A 22,454-nucleotide genomic window follows, 5' to 3' on the forward strand; every position below is an offset into this window, starting at 1 on the left:
CGTGATCTTGATTCTCTCCCTCTGTTGATGTAGCCTAGAACTGTGTTGGCTTTTTTGGCAGCTGCTGCACACGGCTGGCTCCTATTTAAATGCTTGTCCACTAGGACTCCAAGATCCCTCTTGGAGTGATGGACATAAATCGAGGACTAGCTGTATGTCACCTCCCACTTGTCTGACCCAGCGGGCCGCTCTTACCGTTGTTGTAGGATTGTAGGAACATCTGGACGAGACTGAAGGCACCGCCGGTGAAGTCCAGCAGGACGTTGCCAATGCTCCAGCCCCTGGTGCTCTTCCGGCGGAAGTTCAAGTAGGCCTTAAAAAAAAAAAGACCAGGATGTCAGATAAGTTAAGGTATAGGGTTTCCTGCCTAGGCAGGGGGTTGGACTAGAAGACCTCCAAGGTACCTTCCAACTCTGCTATTGCATAGAATAGAATAGAAAATAGAATATAATAATTAAATAGAATAAGAATAGAATAGAATAGTAGCATAGAATAAATATGGAATAGAATATAGAAAATATAATAACAATAACAAAATAGAATAAAATAGAATAAAATAGTGGAACAGCTTGCCTCCAGAAGTTGTGAATGCCCCAACACTGGAGGTCTTTAAGGAGATGCTGGATGGCTATTTGTCTGAAATGGTATAGGGTTTCCTGCCTAGGCAGGGGGTTGGACTAGAAGACCTCCAAGGTCCCTTCCAACTCTGCTATTGTATGTGTATATAAGTAGGAAAAGGAGCGCTCTTCCACAACCAAGACTTCAAACAAGTCAGCATCTTGTCCTCTTCAATGTCCCACAATGCGTCAGAAGCAAGAGAGTTTTTCTTGTTATGATATAGAGCAGTGGTTCCCAAACTTGGCAACTTTAAGACTTGTGGAGCTACTAAGCTACTTTGATCAGTTAATGTGAACTAGACAAATGTAAATATTGAAATAAAACAAAACATAGAAAAGATTATTTTGGAGGTGAAAAGGATTTAAAGGAACTGTAAGAAATTGTTACCATAAGCACACAAATTCCAGTGGAAATTTAAAAACTAACAGATACATTACAAGACTTATTTGATAGCCACTCCAAAAAATAAATGTTATGTCGCTAGTGATTGGAAACTGCATTAAATTTATGAATATTCATAAAAAGATTTCCCATGTGAGCATTAAAACTGATATTTTCTCTACAAAGCATAAAATAAAAATGATTTTAGAATTTTTTAAAATTTGATAATGTATGACAGTGGTTCCCAAACTTGGCAACTTTAAGACTTGTGGACTTCAACTCTTAGAATTCTCCTGGCTGGAGAATTCTAAGAGTTGAAGTCCACAAGTCTTAAAGTTGCCAAGTTTGGGAACCACTGATATAGAGCACGGACAATAATGAATCCAATGTATAAGAGTGGGATGATTTGAACATTTTGGTATAATTGTATGTAGTGACCATTTTATATTAGAAAGATCTCTGTATATTAATTAAATGGACCAAGGATGATGTAATGAACAATTGATACATATATGAATTGAAATACTTAACCACTAAGTGGATTAATAATTAATAATGGAAAATTATTCTTGGAGCTGTGGATGATTGGTGACATTATGGCCAATTGAAAATATAAATGTATATCGTAAATTAATGGCAATTTTTTGTTCCAATCTCTGCTTTTTCTCTCTAGAGATAAGTGATATAATACTTTAAAGATTTATTGTTATTTGATAGATAATTATGAATTCAAGGAAATAAGGATTGTTACAAATGAAAAAATATTAATGGTAATTTGAACACGTAATGCTCAACGACAGTGAAATATTCAGTTATGTTTAATGCAAAACCAGTGATGTTATTTTTAATGTTAAGAATTGATGCACAAAAACGTGTAACCAAGTGACATGCTTGATGAAATGGAGGAAAGTTGTTTTTTCTTCTTGCTTTTGTTTTGTATGTGGTTTTTTTTAAGAAAAGCCCATATTTGGGCATACCGGGGGTTGTAAAAGAAATCTAATATATATATAGAACCCAAAATTTTCATTGTTAAGCGAGACAGTTGCTGAGTGAGTTTGGCCTCATTTTACCATATTTCTTGCCATCATTGTTAAGTGAATGACTACAGTTGTTAGGTTAGTAGCAATAGCCCTTCCTTCCTTTCTCCTTCCTTCCTTCCTTGCCTTCCTTCTCCCCCCCCTCTTCCTTTCTCTTCCCTAGCAATTGCATTTATATACAGCTTCATAGTGCTTTACAGCTCTAAGTGGTTTACAGTCAGCCTCTTGCCCCCAATAATCCGGTCCTCATTTTACCAATCTTGGAAAGATGGAAGGCTGAGTCAACCTTGAGCCAGTCAGGATCGAACTTCCTGGCAGTGGGCAGAAGGAAGCAATAGCAATAGCAATAGCAGTTAGACTTATATACCACTTCATAGGGCTTTCAGCCCTCTCTAAGCAGTTTACAGAGTCAGCCTCTTGCCCCCAACAATCCGGGTCCTCATTTTACCCACCTCGGAAGGATGGAAGGCTGAGTCAACCTTGAGCCGGTGAGATTTGAACAGCCGAACTGCAGACAGCTGAAGTAGCCTGCAGTGCTGCACTCTTACCACTGCGCCACCTCGGCTCAAGGAAGGAAGGAAGGAAGGAAGGAAGGAAGGAAGGAAGGAAGGGAGGGAGGGAGGGAGGGAGGGAGGGAGGGAGGGAGGGAGGGAGGGAGGGAGGGAGGGAGGGAGGGAGGGAGGGAGGGAAGGAGGGAAGGAGGGAGGGAAGGAGGGAAGGAAGGAGGGAAGGAAGGGAATGAGGGAGGGAAGGAGGGAAGGAAGGAGGGAAGGAAGGAAGGGAGGGAGGGAGGGAGGGAAGGAGGGAGGGAGGGAAGGAGGGAAGGAAGGAAGGGAAGGAGGGAGGGAAGGAGGGAAGGAAGGAGGGAAGGAAGGAAGGAAGGAAGGAATAGTACTTAGTCTTATATCCCGCTTTACAGCCCTCTCTAAGCGGTTTACAGAGTCAGCCTCTTGCCTCCAACAATCTGGGTCCTCAGTTTACTGACCTCGGAAGGATGGAAGGTTGAGTCAGCCTTGAGCCAGTCAGGATCAAACTTCCTGGCTGTGGGCAGAATTTGCCTGCAATACTGCATTCTAACCACTCAGTCACCAGGGCTTCCTTCCTTCCTTCTCATCTTCCTTCTCATCTTCCTTCCTTCCTTCTTGTTTTCCTTCCTTCCTTCCTTCCTTCCTTCCTTTTCTCCCTCCCTCATGAAGCAATAGCACTTAGACTTATATACTGCTTCACAGTGCTTTTATAACCCTAAGTGGTTTACAAAGTCAGCCTCTTGCCCCCAACAATCTGGGTCCTCATTTTACCAACCTTGGAAGGACCGCAGGCTGAGTCAACCTCGAGCTGAGTCACGATCGAACTTCCTGGCTGGGGGCAGAGTTTAGCTTGCAATAGTGTATTCTAACCACTGCGCCATCACGGTTAGCAATACAGTTGGTTAGGTGAGCCTGGGTTCCCCGTGGATATTGCTTTGCCAAAAAGTCGCAAAGGAGTATCACATGACCCCGGCATACATACAGCGATTGTTATAAATATGAACCAGTTACCAAGTGTCCAAATTTTGATCATGTGCTCGTGGGGATGCTGCCAGTCCTATGAAAAACGGTGATAAATGTTATTTTTCGGTGCCGTTGTAACTTTGAAGGGTCACTAAATAGATGTCAACTCGTAAAGGCATCCCTGGCCTGCTCCTGAGTTGCCATAGGCAGGATCTCAAGTTACCAGGGCCAGCCTGAGAGGCGTGTTTTCTACAGCCTGGGAAAGTCCTTCTTTGGAGAATGTGATTTATGACACACCCCGGGAGATAGGAGAAAACAGGGTCATAGTTGAGCCGTAAATTATGTGGGGTCAGAGCTGGCTTCCTTGGGTTACATGAGGACAAGTTGCTCCTAATAAATAAACTGGATTTCCTTTGAAACTTGACTCGAGGCTCATGAGTTAATTAGGGCCTCTGTCGGAACCCTGACAATAGATTGTTGTAATTCTCTCGACGCTACATATTTTCATATATGGTGGACTTGCAAAAAGGTTAAGGCATTTTGGATTAAAAATATGGTGGATTACGCAAAATGTTCTTAAAAAAAGGATAAAGTTTACTCCTCAGTTATTTTTGTTAGGTATAATTACTGATTGTACAGCTGTAGAGATTAATTTGATTTTGCACTTAATAACTGCAGCTAGATTGTTGGTGGCGCAATACTGGAAGAAGGAAGACTTGCCTACAATTCAAGAATGGACATTGAAAGTCACAAATTTAGCCAAGATGGCTAAAATATCTGCATATCTTAAGCATCACTCAAACGAGAGATATAGACGAGACTGGAAAAAATGGATTGATTACATACAAAACAAATACGGGACTAAGAAATTCCAGATAGCTTATGATTAAGATCAGGAATGATATAAATTGTTTAAAGTTAGTTTAGCAAGGAGGAGCTAAGTTCAATGTAAAGATGTTATCAATTTTCTATTCTTTTTTCCAATATATTTTAGATCGTTTTTGTTAAAGATTTATGCCGTGTATGGGTTCTGGGAAGTCGGGGGAGGGATGGCTGGGGGGGGGGGTTGGGGGGGAGGGTGGGGGGGAGGGGGGGAGGGAGGGATATATATTAGGTTTGACGAGAGGTGTTAGATTTTAATGTAATTTGTAATTTAATGTAATATATACTGTCTTCTCTTATTTTTTCTTTAAAACTAGGATATGTTAAGTATATTGATATGGAAGCGGATATACACCAATGAGAGGAAGAGTGGGAAACAGAAGGGAGAAGAAAGATGGGAAGAGAGGGATAGGAAAGAGGGTATGGGGGGAAGATGAGGAGGATAAGGAGGAGTGGAATGTAGAGAGAGGAGAAGGAGAAAGGAAGGGGAAGTAGAGTAGAAAAGGATGATGGAGGGAAGAAAGGAGGTAGGAGAGAGGTAGAAGAAAGAGGTGTATGGAGAGCAGAAGAGCTAATAATGGGTTTTTATCTTTTTGGGCGTTGATGACAAGAGGAACTGATGTAATTACTATAGGATAGGATACTGGCTATGTATAGTATACATGTGATTGTATGTTATGAAAGTGGAAAATAAAAAAGTAATTAAAAAAAATAGATTGTTGTAAGTCAAGGACTCCCAGCATCTTCATGGTCTCATGATCAAAATTTGGACATCTGACAACTGACTCGTAGTTACAACATGGTTGCAGCCACTTAACAACCGTGTTGCTAATTTAACAACTGCAGTGATTCGCTTAACAACAATGGCAAGGGAGGTCGTAAAATGGGGCAAAACTCACAATAAATGTCTCGCTTAACCAACAGAAAATTTCGGGCTCCATTGTGGTCGTAGGTCGAGGACTCCCCTGTCTCTGAAAAAAAAATCGATCCGTCCTTTGCTCACCTGGGGGAAGTATTTGATGAGAGTGATCCCCAGCTTGATGTAGGAGAAATAAAACAAGAATTGCAACCAGGTGATCTGTTGGGCGACCGTCACGGCCAAAGTGGTGAAGACGAACAGCCACGACGCGACCAGGAACCCAATGGCGACCAGAGAAACCTTCTGAGTCCCTCTCTGCGGGGGAAATAAAGAGAGAGAGAGAGAGAGAGAGAATCAACATTTTCCAGCGGCAATTTGGCCACGCAGATCGGATTGCGGCGGGCATCAAGGCAAGGAATTGATGGGTCAACTCAAGGGCGGCCAAGGGATTTGAGGCGGGGCAGTTTGCGGGCAGAGGAATGCTCTCGGTCTGCCAAACAGCCCTGCTGAATTTGAGCAAAATCCTGCACAATCCCCAAACCCTCAATTTCCTTCTGAAAAATCTCTAAGCGGTGTACAAGTACAAGTATTTTTCGGAGTATAAGACGCACCAGGATTTTGAAGAGGTAATTTTTAAAAAAAAAAAGGTTTTTGCACTCCCAAACCCTCCGCATGACTCGTTTTTTGTGGAGAAAAAAGCCTGTTCCCAGTATTTGCGCATGCGCAGACCTGCCAGAAGACAAGAACAACTAAGGAAGCAGGGACGACTTAGGGGTAAAGCCACACCTTGGAGGTGATTGGCCCCTCCCAGAGGAAACAGAAGAGGAGCGAATGGGGAGGGGGCTTTTGCAGGAAATAATTCGTTCCTTCGGTCATTTCAAGAGTGGAAAGTTCTGTTTGTGACTATAAGAGACTCTGTGCCGAGGTGGCACAGTGGTTAAATGCAGCACTGCAGGCTACTTCAGCTGACTGCAGTTCTGGAGTTCGGCTGTTCAAATCTCACCGGCTCAGGGTTGACTCAGCCTTCCATCCTTCCGAGGTGGGTAAAATGAGGACCCGGATTGTTGTTGGGGGCAATATGCTGACTCTGTAAACCGCTTAGAGAGGGCTGAAAGCTCTATGAAGCAGTATATAAGTCTAACTGCTATTGCTATTGCTATTGTGCCAAGGGTTGCCTTGCCCTGCGTTTGGAAACTAGTTATCTGGCAGCTCTCCAAGCGAGATAAGGTGTGTGTGGATAAACATTCCTCAAAAAGACTCTTTGCTAAGCCTGGCGGGCTGTGAACAAAAGGAATTCACAGTCGGGTAAATAAAAGGGGTTTTTCCAGGACCCAGACTCTGCTTCTTGCTTTTGAAGGAAGCCTGGGTCAGAACAGTTAAGGGCTACCTTCCCACTTCCCAGAACTTCCCGTAGGTCTTGAATCACAGAGAAGAAAACCAGATGGGCGTGGCTGTGATTCACAATGAGTAAAACTGAATAAATAAAATGACGAGGTGATTCAATTTTTATGTCAAGCTTGAAGAATGAGAGGTGTGTTAAGCTACAGTTACAACCAAGTGTCTGCTTAACAGCCACTTCAAAAAAAAAAAAAAAAAAAGCTTGTGAAGTTAAGTGTTTTGTGGATTGTCACAACTTACGATGGCCAGGCTCCATCCAGGAGTGCCTGTATAAAACTTGGCTGCCCAGCCTCATTGTAAAAGGTGGCACCAAGCTAATGGCCCCGAACCCCGAGTCCAACTTTACAGTCTCAAAATCTAACCGTGAAAAAGGCTTAAAACTCAAATGGAGCTACTTCGTGGCGAGTCCTTGGTGCTCTCTGAGCTTGGCTGTTTTCTTGCAGACATTTCATTACCAAACTCGGCGACATCATCAATGCTATTTGGGAGTGGGGTTTGTGGAGTGGAGGAGAAGGAGAAAGGGGGGGGGGGAAGAGGTGAAGCAAGAGGAGGAGAACTGCGGGCTCCTTGGTGCTCTCTGAGCTTGATGTAAGCTTGCGTAGGAAGGTGGATGAATGGATGGATGGATGCCAGATTAGATATATCTAGGTAGGTAGGTAGGTAGGTAGGTAGGTAGGTAGGTAGGTAGGTAGGTAGGTAGGTAGGTAGGCAGGCAGGCAGGCAGGCAGGCAGATAGATGGATGGAATGACATAGATGATAGATTAGATATAGATAGATCGGTAGGTAGATAGATAGATGGATTGATGGATGGATCGATGAATAGAGATAGATAGATGAAGATAGATAGATAAATAGATGAAGATAGATAGATAAGATAGAAAAATAGATATAGAGATAGATGGATGGATGGATGGATAGATGATAGATAGATAGATAGATAGATAGATAGATAGATAGATAGATAGATAGATAGATAGATAGATAGAAAGAAAGAAAGAAAGAAAGAAAGAAAGAAAGAAAGAAAGAAAGAAAGAAAGAAAGAAAGAAAGAAGATACTGGTAGATGATAGATACTGAGAAATATATATAGATACAGACACAGAGAGCTAGAGATAGATAGATATAGATAGATAGATAGATAGATAGATAGATAGATAGATAGATAGATAGATAGATAGAGAGATAGAGAGATAGATAGATAGATAGACAGACAGATGATAGATAGATAGATAGATAGACAGACAGATAGATAGATGATTGATTGATAGATTGATAGATTGATAGATTGATAGATAGATAGATGATAGATAGATGATAGATAGATAGACAGACAGATATAGAGGATAGACAGATATATGATTGATATAGATAGATAGATAGATAGATAGATAGATAGATAGATAGATAGATAGATAGATAGATTATAGAGGATAGATAGATATAGATAGATAGATGATAGATAGATAGATAGATAGATGATAAATAGATAGATAGATAGATAGATGATAGATAGATAGATGATAAATAGATAGATAGATGATAGATAGATAGATAGATAGATAGATAGATAGATGATACATAGATAGATAGATGATAAATAGATAGATGATAGATAGATAGATAGATAGATAGATAGATAGATAGATAGATAGATAGATAGATAGATAGATAGATTATAGAGGATAGATAGATAGATAGATAGATAGATAGATAGATAGATAGAGATAGATAGATAGATAGATGATAGATAGATAGATAGATAGATAGATGATAGATAGATAGATAGATAGATAGATAGATAGATAGATAGATAGATAGATAGATAGATAGATAGATAGATAGATAGATAGATAGATAGAAGATACTGGTAGATGATAGATACTGAGAGATAGATATAGATACAGACAGAGAGCTAGATAGCTAGATAGCAATAGCAATAGCAGTAGACTTATATACCGCTTCATAGGCCTTTCAGGCCTCTCTAAGCGGTTTACAGAGAGTCAGCATATTGCCCCCAACAATCTGGGTCCTCATTTTACCCACCTCGGAAGGATGGAAGGCTGAGTCAACCCTGAGCCGGTGAGATTTGAACCGCTGACCTGCTGATCTAGCAGTAGCCTGCAGTGCTGCATTTAACCACTGCGCCACCTTGGTTAAAGATAAGGTAGACAGACAGACAGATACTGTGTTTCCCCCAGAATAAGGACCCTATGTCTGGGTCTTATTTTCTTTTGACCCCCAAAATAAGCGCTTGGCCTTATTTTCGGGGAGGTCTTATTATTTTTGAGGTGCAGAAGGCGGCGAGCGTGGTCACCTGATGGCTGCTGCTGTGTTGCAATATTTTGGGGGAGGGCTTATTTTCCGGGGAGCAGGGTAGTTAAGATAGGTAGATGAATATAGACAGGTAGTAGACAGACAGACATAGTAGGGTCCTTGGTGCTGTCTGAACTTGGTTGTCTTCTTGCAGACATTTTATGACCCAACTAGGTAACACCATCAGGGCACCTACCTCATAGATTAAGCACTGGAAGATGGTGAACAAAGTGAGGGCCAACGCGTGGAGGCTGAAAAAGACATCGTTGCTATCTACGGGATTCACGCCGTTGGGGTACTGGTGCAGGAACTGCTCCTGTGGGGGGAAGGCAAAGCTGTTACAGCAGAAGCGATGGCCCAAGAGGGCAGGTGACACCCAGCCAGAGAAGACGGGCCCCGGATACCTTTATGGGGTTAATCCAGAAGAGTCCGATGTTGAAGACGCTGTAGGCAATGAAGCCGGTCAGGTTCAAAGCGATGAAATCGAAACTGAGTCCCACAACACTGGCAAAAGAAACAGGTAAACGTTCAGAAGAACATGAGATTTTGAGAACTTCACGAGTGCACGAAACACATAATTTTGTGATCATAATTGTCAGTTAGCTTATTAATACGATTAATACAGAAAAACCCAGCTTCTAGGATGCTGTTTTCCAAATTTGGCAATTTTAAAATAAGCAGACTTCCACTCCCAGAATCCCCCAGTCAGCATGCTTTAAGAGGGGTGGATTTCCACTCCCAGAATCCCCCAGCCAGAAGGCTTTAAAAGGGGTGAATTTCCACTCCCAGAATCCCCCAGCCAGCATGCTTTAAAAGGGGTGGACTTCCACTCCCAGAATCCCCCAGCCAGCATGCTTTAAGAGGGGAAGATTTCCACTCCCAGAATCCCCCAGCCAGCATGCTTTAAGAGGGGTGGACTTCAATTCCCAGAATCCCCCAGCCAGCAGGCTTTAAGAGGGGTGGACTTCCACTCCCATAATCCCCCAGCCAGCATGCTTTAAGAGGGGAGGACTTCCACTCCCATAATCCCCCAGTCAGCATCCTTTAAGAGGGGTGGACTTCCACTCCCATAATCCCCCAGCCAGAAGGCTTTAAGAGGGGTGGACTTCCACTCCCATAATCCCCCAGTCAGCATCCTTTAAGAGGGGTGGACTTCCACTCCCATAATCCCCCTGCCAGCCTGCTTTAACTCCTGACCATAATTTTGTTCCAGAAGAATACGGCAAAGTTCAACTTAAGGTAAGGGTTAGGTTTAGGGTTAGCTTTAGGGTTAGGGTTAGGTTTAGGGTTACGTTAAGGGTTAGAATTAGGTTTAGGGTTACGTTAAGGGTTACGTTAAGGGTTAGGTTTAGGGTTAGGTTTAGGATTAGGTTTAGGGGAGTTAGGTTTAGGTTTAGGGGTTAATTTTAGGTTTAGGGTTTACAGCGTGCTTCTCTCTCCGCGCTTTTGTCGCCCTGTTGATGACGTCAGCTACACGGTTTAGTCGGACGTGGTTTAGTCGAGCGCGGATTTGTGGTGGAATCCCATAATGCAGCCGCGCGAGCGATTGTGGGTGCACCTAGGTACACCCATGTTACACCGATCCTCCGCGAGCTGCACTGGCTTCCCATTGGTCTCTGGACCCGCTTCAAGGTGCTAGTCGTTACTTTTAAAGCCCTACATGGTATCAGACCTGGCTACTTGAGAGACCGCCTCCTGCTAGTCACCTCCCAAAGACCTATTAGATCCCACAGACTAGGCCTCCTCCGGATTCCATCTGCCGGCCAATGTTGGCTGGCGACCCCCCGGGGGAGAGCCTTCTCCGTGGCTGCTCCGGCCCTATGGAACGATCTCCCCGTTGAGATCCGGACCCTTACCACTCTCCCGGCCTTCTGCAAAGCGACTAAGACCTGGCTGTTCCGGCAGGCCTGGAGCTGTTGAATCATCCAGCCCCATCCTAAGTTATAAATGTTTGAATGTTTGTTTGAATGTTTGAATGTTTATTTCATTTATATGCCGCCCTTTTCCCCTGAAGGGGGACTCAGGGCGGCTCACAACTCAAACCAGGGAAGGGGGGATACAGACAAATTAACAACAACACAAAAACAATACATGATTTAAAAACACACAACAATCATACCATTCGAGACGGGGGCAACGGTTCTTTAGCCCCAGGCCTGTCGGAACAGCCAGGTTTTAAGGGCTTTGCGGAAGGCCTGGAGGGTGGTGAGGGTGCGAATCTCCACGGGGAGTTCGTTCCACAGGGTCGGAGCAGCCACAGAGAAGGCTCTCCTCCGGGTAGTTGCCAGTCAACACTGGCCGGCGGATGGAATTCGGAGGAGGCCTAATCTGTGGGATCTAATCGGTCTGGTGGAGGTAATTGGCATGTTGTTGAATTTTTAAATTGTTGTCTTTTATTTTTTATATCTCCCCCTTCCCTTTTTATTTGTAAGCCGCCCTGAGTCTTCTGAGAGTGGGTGGCATACAAGTTAATTAAATGAATTGGAGGGCCGTGAATCTCTGTTGTTGTGCCTTCTCAATGCCATCTTGTAGGTGAACACTGGCAGTTTCCAGAGGACGCTAACTGAGGATCGTCGTGTCTTTTTACCTTTTGCGTCTCCAATTCTCAAACACCTGAGGGTAGAAGGAAACCGACCAGGCTAGGAAATAGATCCAACCGATCACTTGGTCCACAATCCTTACGGCCTTGCTGTGGATCACAAGGAACCGGATTCTGGGCCTGCAAAAGAACGAGGGAGAGGTTTGGTCTGTGGGAACGTAACGATTCTAGGCTGATGACTTGCTTGACGCCGCCCTCCGGCCTCCTCCTTTCCTCTTCCTACAGTTCCAGCACTGGTGCCCACAGATGCAACACAGCTTCAGTTGGAGGCTAGAATGGACACCTAATGTCAAAAACGTCATCAAAAAAGCACAACGAATGTTCTTCCTGCGCCAAACTCAGGAAGCTCAAACTTCCCAAAGAGCTGGTGATTCTGTTCTACAGAGGGATGATTGAGTCTGTCCTCTGGACCTCCATAACTGTCTGGTTTGGCTCTGCAACCCAACAAGGCAGACGGAGACTTCAGAGGATAATCAGAAGTGCAGGAAAAAAAAATTACAGCCAACCTTCCGTTCCTATTGAGGACCTGGACACTGCAGGAGTCAAAAAGAGGGCCGTGAAAATATCTACAGGCTCCTCGCATCTTGGGCATAAATTGTTTCAACTCCTACCCTCAAAATGACGCTATAGGGAACTGCACACCAAGACAACTAGACACAAGGACAGTTTCTTCCCAAATGGCATCACTCGGCTAAACAAATAATTCACTGTCAAACTATTCATTAAGGCTGCATTGCTATTACTATTAGTCTTCCCATCGTTCCTATCCCCCATCTCCTCCCACTTATGACTGCAGGATTGTAACTTGTTGCTTGTATCCTTATGATTTGTATTTCTATTGATTGTTTCCTGATTGCTTATTTGTATCCTATGACTATTATTAAGTGCTGTACCTTATGACAGTGATCCCCAACCCCCGGTCCGTGGACCGGTGCCGGTCCGTGGAGTACCTGGCACCGGGCCGCGCAGCGGCCGGGGGCCATGATCGCTGCAGCGGCCGGGGGCCATAGTTTCTTTCTGTATGCAAATTAGGGCTAACTGGCACAAGGGGTCTTACTGGACCGCTGGTGGCACTCTGACGTCACCAGCGGCCCACCGCCCCCCTGTGTCCAGCGCCGCCCTTCTCATTCCTTTTCAGCGCTTCAGCGCTGGCCGATTCCTGAAAAAAACCTAAGAGCGCCTGCGCAGCTACGTAGGGCTAGCGTAGACAGCGCTAGTAGCGTAGCCTTGCGTAGGCGCAGTTTGTGCTACGCTATCTACGCTAGCCATACTGAACTGCGCCTGCGCAAGGCTACGCTACTAGCGCTGGTCATCGACGTGCTCAGCGGGCCACGGTAAAATTATCAAAGGCTGACTGGTCCGCGGCGATAAAAAGGTTGGGGACCACTGCCTTATGATACTTAACTAATGTTATCTTTTTTTTTTTATGTGCACTGAGAGCATCTGCACCAAAGACAAATTCTTTCTGTGTCCAATCACACTTGGCCATAAAGAATTCAATTCAATTTCCATTCCATTCCATTCTCTATTCTATTCTATTCTGTGTTCTATTCCATTCCATTTTCCATTTTTTCTATTCTATTCTGTTCTATTCTATTTCATTCCATTTTCTATTCTATTCTGTGTTCTATTCTATTCTATTCTATATTGTGTTCCATTCTATTCTATTCCATTCCATTCTCTATTCTATTCTCTATTTTATCTTATTCTATTCTGTGATCCATTCTATTCCATTCCATTCTCTATTCCATTCTATCCTTTTCTATTCTATTCTATTCTATTCTGTTCTGTTCTGTTCTATTCTATTCTGTGTTCTATTCCATTTCATTCCCTATTCTATTCTATTCTATATTGTGTTCTATTCTATTCTATTCCATTCCATTCTCTATTCTATTCTATTCTATTCTATTCTATACTCTATTCTACTCTATTCTATTCTCTATTTTATCTTATTCTATTCTGTGATCCATTCTATTCCATTCCATTCTCTATTCCATTCCACTCCATTCTATCCTTTTCTATTCTATTCTATTCTGTTCTGTGTTCTATTCTTTTTCATTCCCTATTCTATTCTATATTGTGTTCTATTCTATTCCATTCCATTCTCTATTCTATTCTATTCTATACTCTATTCTACTTTATTCTATTCTCCATTCTATTCTCTATTTTATCTTATTCTATTCTGTGTTCCATTCTATTCCATTCCATTCTCTATTCTATTCTGTACTTTATTCCATTCCATTCCACTCCACTCCACTCCACTCCACTCCACTCCTCCACTCCACTCCATTCTATTCTATTCTGAATAGAGAAATTGGAAAAATGGCCATTTAAGTGATATTACATCTGGATGACTAGAATTACCGGCTGAACATGGCTTGGGACAGATGCTTACCCTGTGTTGTGGGATGCATTCACCTGTAGATATACCGTCACCTGCCCGACCTCTTTAGCTTTCACAAGGAAATGCGCTTCCTTTTGGCCTGCTGCAATTATGACCTGTCAGGGATGGAGACATTAAGTATATGAACTGTCAATGAGAGTCACAGGATGGGGCAGGGGGCCACATGGATGTCAATCCAGCTGTCCTGACCGAGGCTTCCCAAGAGCCTGAAGCAAACTCCTGGTCCCAAAAAAAAACCCTTTTATTCATTGACTGTGAATTCTGCTCCTTCACATCCAGCAAAGTCTCTCATGGGAGGATTCACAGTCACAGACCTTCTCTGGACCTCCGAGGTCCCTTCCAACTCTGCTATTGGATTGTACTGTACTGTAATTGTATTAATGAAAAGGACCAGGGGAGACATGATAGTTGCCTTCCAATATCTCAGGGGCTGCCCCAAAGAAGAGGGAGTCAAACTATTCTCCAAGGCACCTGAGGGTAGGACAAGAAGCAATGGGTGGAAACTAATCAAGGAGAGAAGAAACTTAGAACTGAGGAGGAATTTCCTGACAGTGAGAACAATTAATCAGTGGAACAGAAGTTGCCTCCAGGAGTTGTGAATGCCCCAACACTGGAAGTCTTTAAGAAGATGCTGGATAGCCATTTGTCTGGAACGGTATAGGGTATCCTGCCTAGGCAGGGGGTTGGACTAGAAGACCCCCAAGGTCCCTTCCAACTCAGCCGAGGTGGCGCAGTGGTTAGGGTGCAGTACTGTAGACCACTTCAGTTGACTGTTATCTGCAGTTCAGCGGTTCTAATCTCACTGGCTCAAGGTTGACTCAGCCTTCCATCCTTCCAAGGTGGGTGAAAGGAGGACCCAGACTGTGGGGGCGATATGCTGACTCTGTAAAACCGCTTAGAGAGGGCTGAAAGTCTAACTGCTATTGCTATTGCTATGGCTATTATTCTACTTACCTGGTCGGGCAACTCAACAATGGTGACATTCTCCATGGACGTATAGGTCATGTTGAACCTTACCACCAAAGTGTCATTGGGTGGAGCACTGCAGGGACATCAGAAAAGGAAAACGCCACAGATGGGCTGTGAACATATAGCTGGCAGAATTTGCGCCCTCAGCCTTCCCCGGTGCTATCTAGCCCTGCTGATGGGTCCAGCCCTGCTATCACCCAGCCAGGGTGACATGAAAATTAGGACTGACTGCACGGATAGCATCATCCTGCAAGACACACCCAGTCGGAAAGTCCGAACGGAACAAAGAAAATCGAATTTTTATCATCGGGAGTAACTCCATCCCGAATGACTTGCCTGATTACTGTGTTTCCCTGAAAATAAGACAAAATAGCGCCTGGCCTTATTTTCGGGGAGGTCTTATTATTTTTGAGGTGCAGGAGGCGGCGAGCGTGGTCCCCTCGTGGCTGGTGCTGGGTTGCAATATTTTCGGGGAGGGCTTATTTCAGCGCATGACCTCAAAAGCCCAATTGGGCTTATTATCCGGGGAGGTCTTATTTTCGGGAAAACAGGGTAGACAGATATAGATGGATGGATGGATGGATGATTAGGTAGGTAGGTAGGTAGGTAAAAGATAGATAGATAGATAGATAGATAGATAGATAGATAGATAGATAGATGAATGATAGATAGATAGATAGATAGATAGATAGATGATTAGGTAGGTAGGTAAAAGATATAGATAGAAAAATAGATAGATAGATAGATAGATAGATAGATAGATAGATAGATAGATAGATAGATAGATAGATAGATAGATAGATAGATAGATAGATATAGATAGATGGATGATTAGGTAGGTAGGTAGATAAATGATAGATAGATGGATGGATAGATGATTAGGTAGATAGTTAAGTAAATGATAGATAGATACATAGATGATTAGGTAGGTAGGTAGGTAGGTAGGTAGGTAGGTAGGTAGGTAAAAGACGGATGGATGGATGGATGAATGATTAGGTAGGTAGTTAAGTAAATGATAGATAGATATATATAGATGGATAATTAGGTAAGTAGGTAAAAAGATATAGATAGATAGATAGATGATAGATAGATAGATAGATAGATAGATAGATAGATAGATAGATAGATAGATAGATAGATGATAGATAGATAGATAGATAGATAGATAGATAGATAGATAGATAGATAGATAGATAGACAGAGATAGATAGATAGATATAGATGGATGATTAGGTAGGTAGATAAATGATATAGATTGATGGATGGATGGATGGATGGATGGATGGATAGATATAGATAGATGGATGATTAGGTAGGTGGGTAAAATAGATAGATAGATAGATAGATAGATAGATAGATAGATAGATAGATAGATAGATAGATAGATACATACATACATACATACATACATACATACATACATACATACATAGATGATTAGGTAGGTAGGTAGGTAGGTAGGTAGGTAGGTAGGTAAAAGATGGATGGATGGATGGATGGATGGATGGATGGATGGATGGATGGATAGATACCATGTTTCTCCAAAAACAAGACAGGGTCTTATTTTCTTTGATCCTCCAAATAAGCGCCTGGCCTTATTTTCGGGGAGGTCTTATTATTTTTGAGGTGCAGGAGGCAGTGAGCATGCTCACCTCATGGCTGCTGCTGTGTTGCAATATTTTCGGGAAGGGTTTATTTTCAAGGAAACAGGCTAGCACTTCTTGGCTTTTCCCCCAGGTGTGTTTACCTTGAGGGGGAAGGTGCAAAATATCAGCTTACCGGAAGGTGAGTTTGATTTTTTTCACACTGTGGTTTTCCAGAGAAACAACTTCAGGAGCCGAGAAAGCAGGGGGTACATCTTCAACTGGGAAGAAGAAAAAAACGCCATCAGGAATGTTTGGAGTCCCTTTCCATCCCATGGTTCTGGTTTTGATTGAGAATATTTTGATTTGACAGAAATGGATGGATAGCCCACATCAAAGGTAAAAGTTCCCCTCGTACATGCGTGCTTGTCATTCCTGACTCTAGGGGGCGGTGCTCATCTCCGTTTCAAAGCCGAAGAACCAGAGCTGTCTGAAGACATCTCTGTGGTTATGTGGCTGGCATGACTCAACGACAAAGGCGCACGGAACGCTGTTTCCTTCCCACCAAAGGTTGTTCCTATTTTTCTACTTACATCTCTACGAGCCGAGGTGGCGCAGTGGTTAAATGCAGCACTGCAGGCTACTTCAGCTGACTGCTAGTTCTGCAGTTCGGCTGTTCAAATCTCACCGGCTCAGGGTTGACTCAGCCTTCCATCCTTCCAAGGTGGGTAAAATGAGGACCCGGATTGTTGTTGGGGGCAATATGCTGACTCTGTAAACCGCTTAGAGAGGGCTGAAAGCCCTATGAAGCGGTGTATAAGTCTAACTGCTATTGCTATGTTTTACCTGCTTTCGAACTGCTAGGTTGGCAGAAGCTGGGACAGGTAACGGGAGCTCCCTCCATTACATGATGCTAGGGATTTGAACCGTCGAACTGCTGACCTTTCTGATCGACAAGCTCAGTGTCTTAGCCCCTGAGCCACCGCATCCCTGGAACCCACATAATGCAGTCCATTTAAGAGACTGGCACGTGAGCTTCCCTGGATCTAAGATCAAGGCCTGGAAGAGATTTGCCTTTTGGGTATAACACCTCCAATTTTCCATGTCATCCTTTTTTGACTATAGCCTAGGGGTGTCCAACCTTGACAACGTTAAGATTTGGAGACTTCGACTCCCAGAATTCCTCCTGGCTGGTTGAGGAATTCTGGGAGTTGAAGTCCACAAGTCTTAAAGTTGCCAAGGTTGGAGATTCCTGATTCTAGACCAGTGGTTTTCAATGTTGGCAGCTTTAAGATGTGTGTATTTCAACTTCAAATCAAGATGGATAGATTGAAGGAAGGAAAGAAGGAAGGAGAAGAAGGAAGGAAGGAGAGGAAGGAAGAGAGAAGAAGGAAGGAAGGAAAGAGAGGAAGGAAGAGAGAGGAAGGAGAGAAAGGAAGGAAGAGAGAGGAAGGAGAAGAAGGGAGAAAGGAGAGGAAGGAAGAGAGAGGAAGGAAGGAGAGAAAGGAAGGAAGGAAAGAAGGAAGGAAGGAGAGGAAGAAAGAGAAAGGAAGGAGAGAAAAGAAGGAAGGAAGGAGAGGAAGGAAAAGAGGGGAAGGAAGGAAGGAAAGAAGGAAGGAGAAGAAGGAAGGAGAGGAAGGAAGAGAGAGGAAGGAGAGAAAGGAAGGAAGGAAGGAGAGGAAGGAAAAGAGAGGAAGGAAGGAAAGAAGGAATGAAAGAAGGAAGGAAGGAAAGGAGAGGAAGGAAGAGAGAGGAAGGAGAGAAAGGAAGGAGAGGAAGGAAGAGAGAGGAAGGAAGGAAGGAAGGAAAGAAGGAAAGAAGGAAGGAAGGAGAGAAAGGAAGAGAAAGGAAGGAGAGAAAAGAAGGAAGTAAGGAGAGGAAGGAAAAGAGGGGAAGGAAGGAAGGAAAGAAGGAAGGAAGGAGAGAAAGGAAGGAAGGAGAGGAAGGAAGAGGGAGGAAGGAAGGAAGGAAGGAAGGAGAGGAAGGAAGAGGGAGGAAGAAAGGAAAGAAGGAAGGAGAAGAAGGAAGAAAGGAGAGGAAGGAAGAGAGAGGAAGGAGAGAAAGGAAGAAAGGAGAGGAAAGAAGAGAGAGGAAGGAAGAGAGAGGAAGGAAGGAAGGAAAAGAGGGGAAGGAAGGAAGGAAAGAAGGAAGGAGAAGAAGGAAGGAGAGGAAGGAAGAGAGAGGAAGGAGAGAAAGGAAGGAAGGAGAGGAAGGAAGAGAGGAAGGAAGGAATGAAAGAAGGAAGGAAGGAAGGAGAGGAAGGAAGAGAGAGGAAGGAGGGAAAGGAAGGAGAGGAAGGAAGAGAGAGGAAGGAAGGAAAGAAGGAATGAAAGAAGGAAGGAAGGAAAGGAGAGGAAGGAGAGAGGAAGGAGAGAAAGGAAGGAGAGGAAGGAAGAGAGAGGAAGGAAAGAAGGAAAGAAGGAAGGGAGAGAAAGGAAGAGAAAGGAAGGAGAGAAAAGAAGGAAGTAAGGAGAGGAAGGAAAAGAGGGGAAGGAAGGAAGGAAAGAAGGAAGGAGAGAAAGGAAGAGGGAGGAAGGAAGGGAGGAAGGAGAGAAAGGAAGGAAGGAGAGGAAAGAAGAGAGAGGAAGGAAGGAAGAGAGAGGAAGGAAGGAAAGAAGGAAGGAGAGAAAGGAAGGAAGGAGAGGAAGGAAGAGGGAGGGAGGAAGGAAGGAGAGGAAGGAAGGAGAGGAAGGAAGAGAGAGGAAGGAGAGAAAGGAAGGAAGGTAGGAGAGGAAGGAAAAGAGGGGAAGGAAGGAAGGAAAGACGGAAGGAGAAGAATGAAGGAGAGGAAGGAAGAGAGAGGAAGGAGAGAAAGGAAGGAAGGAGAGGAAGGAAGAGAGTGGAAGGAAGGAAAGAAGGAATGAAAGAAGGAAGGAAGGAAAGAAGGAGAGGAAGGAGAGGAAGGAAGAGAGAGGAAGGAGAGAAAGGAAGGAGAGGAAGGAAGAGAGAGGAAGGAAGGAAGGAAGGAAAGAAGGAAGGAAGGAAAGAAGGAAGGAAGGAAAGAAGGAAGGAAGGAGAGAAAGGAAGAGAAAGGAAGGAGAGAAAAGAAGGAAGGAGAGGAAGGAAAAGAGGTGAAGGAAGGAAGGAAAGAAGGAAGGAGAGAAAGGAAGGAAGGAGAGGAAGGAGAGGAAGGAAGAGAGAGGAAGGAGAGAAAGGAAGGAGAGGAAGGAAGAGAGAGGAAGGAAGGAAGGAAAGAAGGAAGGAAGGAAAGAAGGAAGGAAGGAAAGAAGGAAGGAAGGAGAGAAAGGAAGAGAAAGGAAGGAGAGAAAAGAAGGAAGGAAGGAGAGGAAGGAAAAGAGGTGAAGGAAGGAAGGAAAGAAGGAAGGAGAGAAAGGAAGGAAGGAGAGGAAGGAAGAGGGAGGAAGAAAGGAAAGAAGGAAGGAGAAGAAGGAAGAAAGGAGAGGAAGGAAGAGAGAGGAAGGAGAGAAAGGAAGAAAGGAGAGGAAAGAAGAGAGAGGAAGGAAGAGAGAGGAAGGAAGACAGAGGAAGGAGAGAAAGGAAGAGAGAGGAAGGAAGGAAGGAAGGGAAGGAAGGAAGGAAGGAAGGTAGGTGTCAATCCTGAAGCTGGCCTGGCTGAAGTTATCTTGGAGCTTTAGTGCTGGCACACTGGGGCTAAGGGATAGGAAAGGGGGGGTAGAGACAGCAGTGGTTGGGTAGTCAAAATAAAATACTTTCTCTTGGGAACCAAGGACCTTCTCACACCTGGTCAGAGGAAGGAGGAGTGATGTCACCGGACCATCAGACAGCCCCTTGATTGGACCATGTAACTGATTGTTTGGGGTTGAGAGAAAAACTTTTAAGTAGGTGAAAAACCGTGGGACTTTTCAGAGTCAGTTTTCACCAGCTATGTGCCAACATGATGTTTCCAATAAAGCTATTCTTTCAGGAATCTACTTGCCTTGTTGCTTGAAATGGATTTATTACTTGGAACCATGGCAGAAGGAAGGAGTGGAAGGAAGGGGAAGGAGGGAGGTGATGAGAAAGAAGGAAACAGGGTGGACAGAAGGAAGGGAGAAGGAACCTGCCTCTAGATTTAGGGACATAGTTTAAAAATATCTCATTTGCATCCATGCATGCATAAGTTTCGAGTTTAATGAAATTTGTATGCCGCCCACTCCCATTGGGACTCTGGGCGGCTCACAAGCAAGATAAAAAAGCTTATTTAAAAATTATAAAATAAGAAATACAATATTAAAATTGACACACCATACAACCAGTCCAGTGGGGCTGGATATAATCAACAGCCCCAGGCCTGCCGGAACAGCCAAGTCTTAATGGCTTTACGGAAGGCCGGGAGAGTGGTAAGGGTCCGGATTTCTACGGGTAGTTTGTTCCACAGGGCTGGCGCAGCCCTCCCCCGAGGGGTCGCCAGCCGGCATTGTCCGGTCGACGGCACTCGGAGGAGGCCCAACCTGTGTGATCTTGTTGGCCGTTGGGAGGCAACTGGCAGGAGGTGGTCTCTCAGATATCCAGGTCCTAAACCATTTCGGGCTTTAAAAGTAACGACTAGCACCTTGAAGCGCGTCCGGAGACCAATGGGGAGCCCGTGCAGCTCGCGGAGGATAGGTGTAATATGGGTGTATCTAGATACACCCCATATCGCTCGCACGGCTGCGTTCTGGACCAACTGTAGTCTCCGAACACTCTTCAGGGGCAGCCCCATGTACAGCGCATTACAGTAATCCAGTCTTGAGGTGACGAGGGCATGAGTGACCATTTGAAGTGCCTCCCGGTCCAGGTAGGGCGGCAACTGGTGCACCAGGCGAACCTGGGCAAAATCCCCCCTGGTCACAGCCGACAGGTGGTGTTCTAACGTCAGCTGCGAATCCAGGAGGACACCCAAGTTGCAGACCTCTTTGAGGGGTGTAAGATTTCACACACACCCCAGGCTAAGGGATGGAATGTCTGAACCATCTTTGGGAGGCAACATCCATAGCCACTCGGTCTTGTCTGGATTGAGTGCAAGCTTGTTCGCTCCCATCCAGACCTTGACAGCCTCCAGGCACTGGCACATCACTTCCATCGCTACACTGAGTTGGCACGGGGCGGAGAGATACAACTGGGTATCGTCCGCGTATTGATGATATTTAATCTCGTGCCGGCGTATGAAGGAAGGAAGGGAAGGAAGGGGAAGGAGGGAGGTGATGAGAAAGAAGGAAACAGGATAGACAGAAGGAAGGGAGAAGGAACCTGCCCCTAGATTTAGGGACGTAGTTTTAAAATATCTAATTTGCATCCATGCATGCATAAATAGGGGCAGGTGCTGGAAAGGGAAGAAGAGACGAACCTAACCAGCTGGTTTATCTACAGCCGTGTTTTTCCAATATGGCAACTTTAACCTGGGGGGATGCCAACTCCCAGAATTCCACAGCCAGAATGCTTTAAGAGTGGAGGACTTCCCCTCCCAGAATCCCCCAGCCAGAATGCTTTAAGATGGGTGAACGTCAACTCCCAGAATTCCCCAGCATGCATGCTTTAAGATGGGTGGACTTCCACTCCCAGAATCCCCCAGCCAGAGGGGTGGATTTCAATTCCCAGAATTCCCCAGCCAGCCTGCTTTAAGATGGGTAACTTCCATTACCAGAATTTCCCAGCCAGCCTCCTTTAAGAGGGATGGACTTCAAATCCCAGAATCCCCCAGCCAGGATGCTTTAGGATGGGTGGACTTCCACTCCCAGAATCCCCCAGCCAGCATCCTTTAAGAGGGGAGGACTTCCACTCCCAGAATCCCCCAGCCAGCATCCTTTAAGAGGGGAGGACTTCCACTCCCAGAATCCCCCAGCCAGCAATGCTTTAAGAGGGGAGGACTTCCACTCCCAGAATCCCCCAGCCAGCATCCTTTAAGAGGGGAGGACTTCCACTCCCAGAATCCCCCAGCCAGCAATGCTTTAAGAGGGGAGGACTTCCACTCCCAGAATCCC

At 44.6% G+C, this 22,454-nt stretch overlaps 1 protein-coding gene across 1 annotated transcript in view; it reads right to left on the reverse strand.

The window, feature by feature from the left end:
* LOC148042201 (cystinosin-like) overlaps positions 1-22,454 on the reverse strand; it is a 31,164-nt gene that overhangs the window by 4,071 nt on the left and 4,639 nt on the right. The window contains exons 3-10 of the mRNA XM_087703193.1: positions 16,730-16,814; positions 14,936-15,023; positions 13,973-14,076; positions 11,566-11,697; positions 9,383-9,482; positions 9,175-9,294; positions 5,412-5,582; positions 196-313 (exon numbers count right to left, since the gene is read on the reverse strand). Coding sequence (XP_087559319.1) covers positions 196-313; positions 5,412-5,582; positions 9,175-9,294; positions 9,383-9,482; positions 11,566-11,697; positions 13,973-14,076; positions 14,936-15,023; positions 16,730-16,814 — 918 coding nt within the window. The remainder of the gene's footprint in view (positions 1-195; positions 314-5,411; positions 5,583-9,174; positions 9,295-9,382; positions 9,483-11,565; positions 11,698-13,972; positions 14,077-14,935; positions 15,024-16,729; positions 16,815-22,454) is intronic.

This window comes from Thamnophis sirtalis, unplaced genomic scaffold, assembly GCF_051295495.1.
Source record: "Thamnophis sirtalis isolate CommonGarterSnake01/CBP01778 unplaced genomic scaffold, rThaSir2_p1.2 scaffold_68, whole genome shotgun sequence".
Lineage (NCBI taxonomy): Eukaryota > Metazoa > Chordata > Lepidosauria > Squamata > Natricidae > Thamnophis > Thamnophis sirtalis.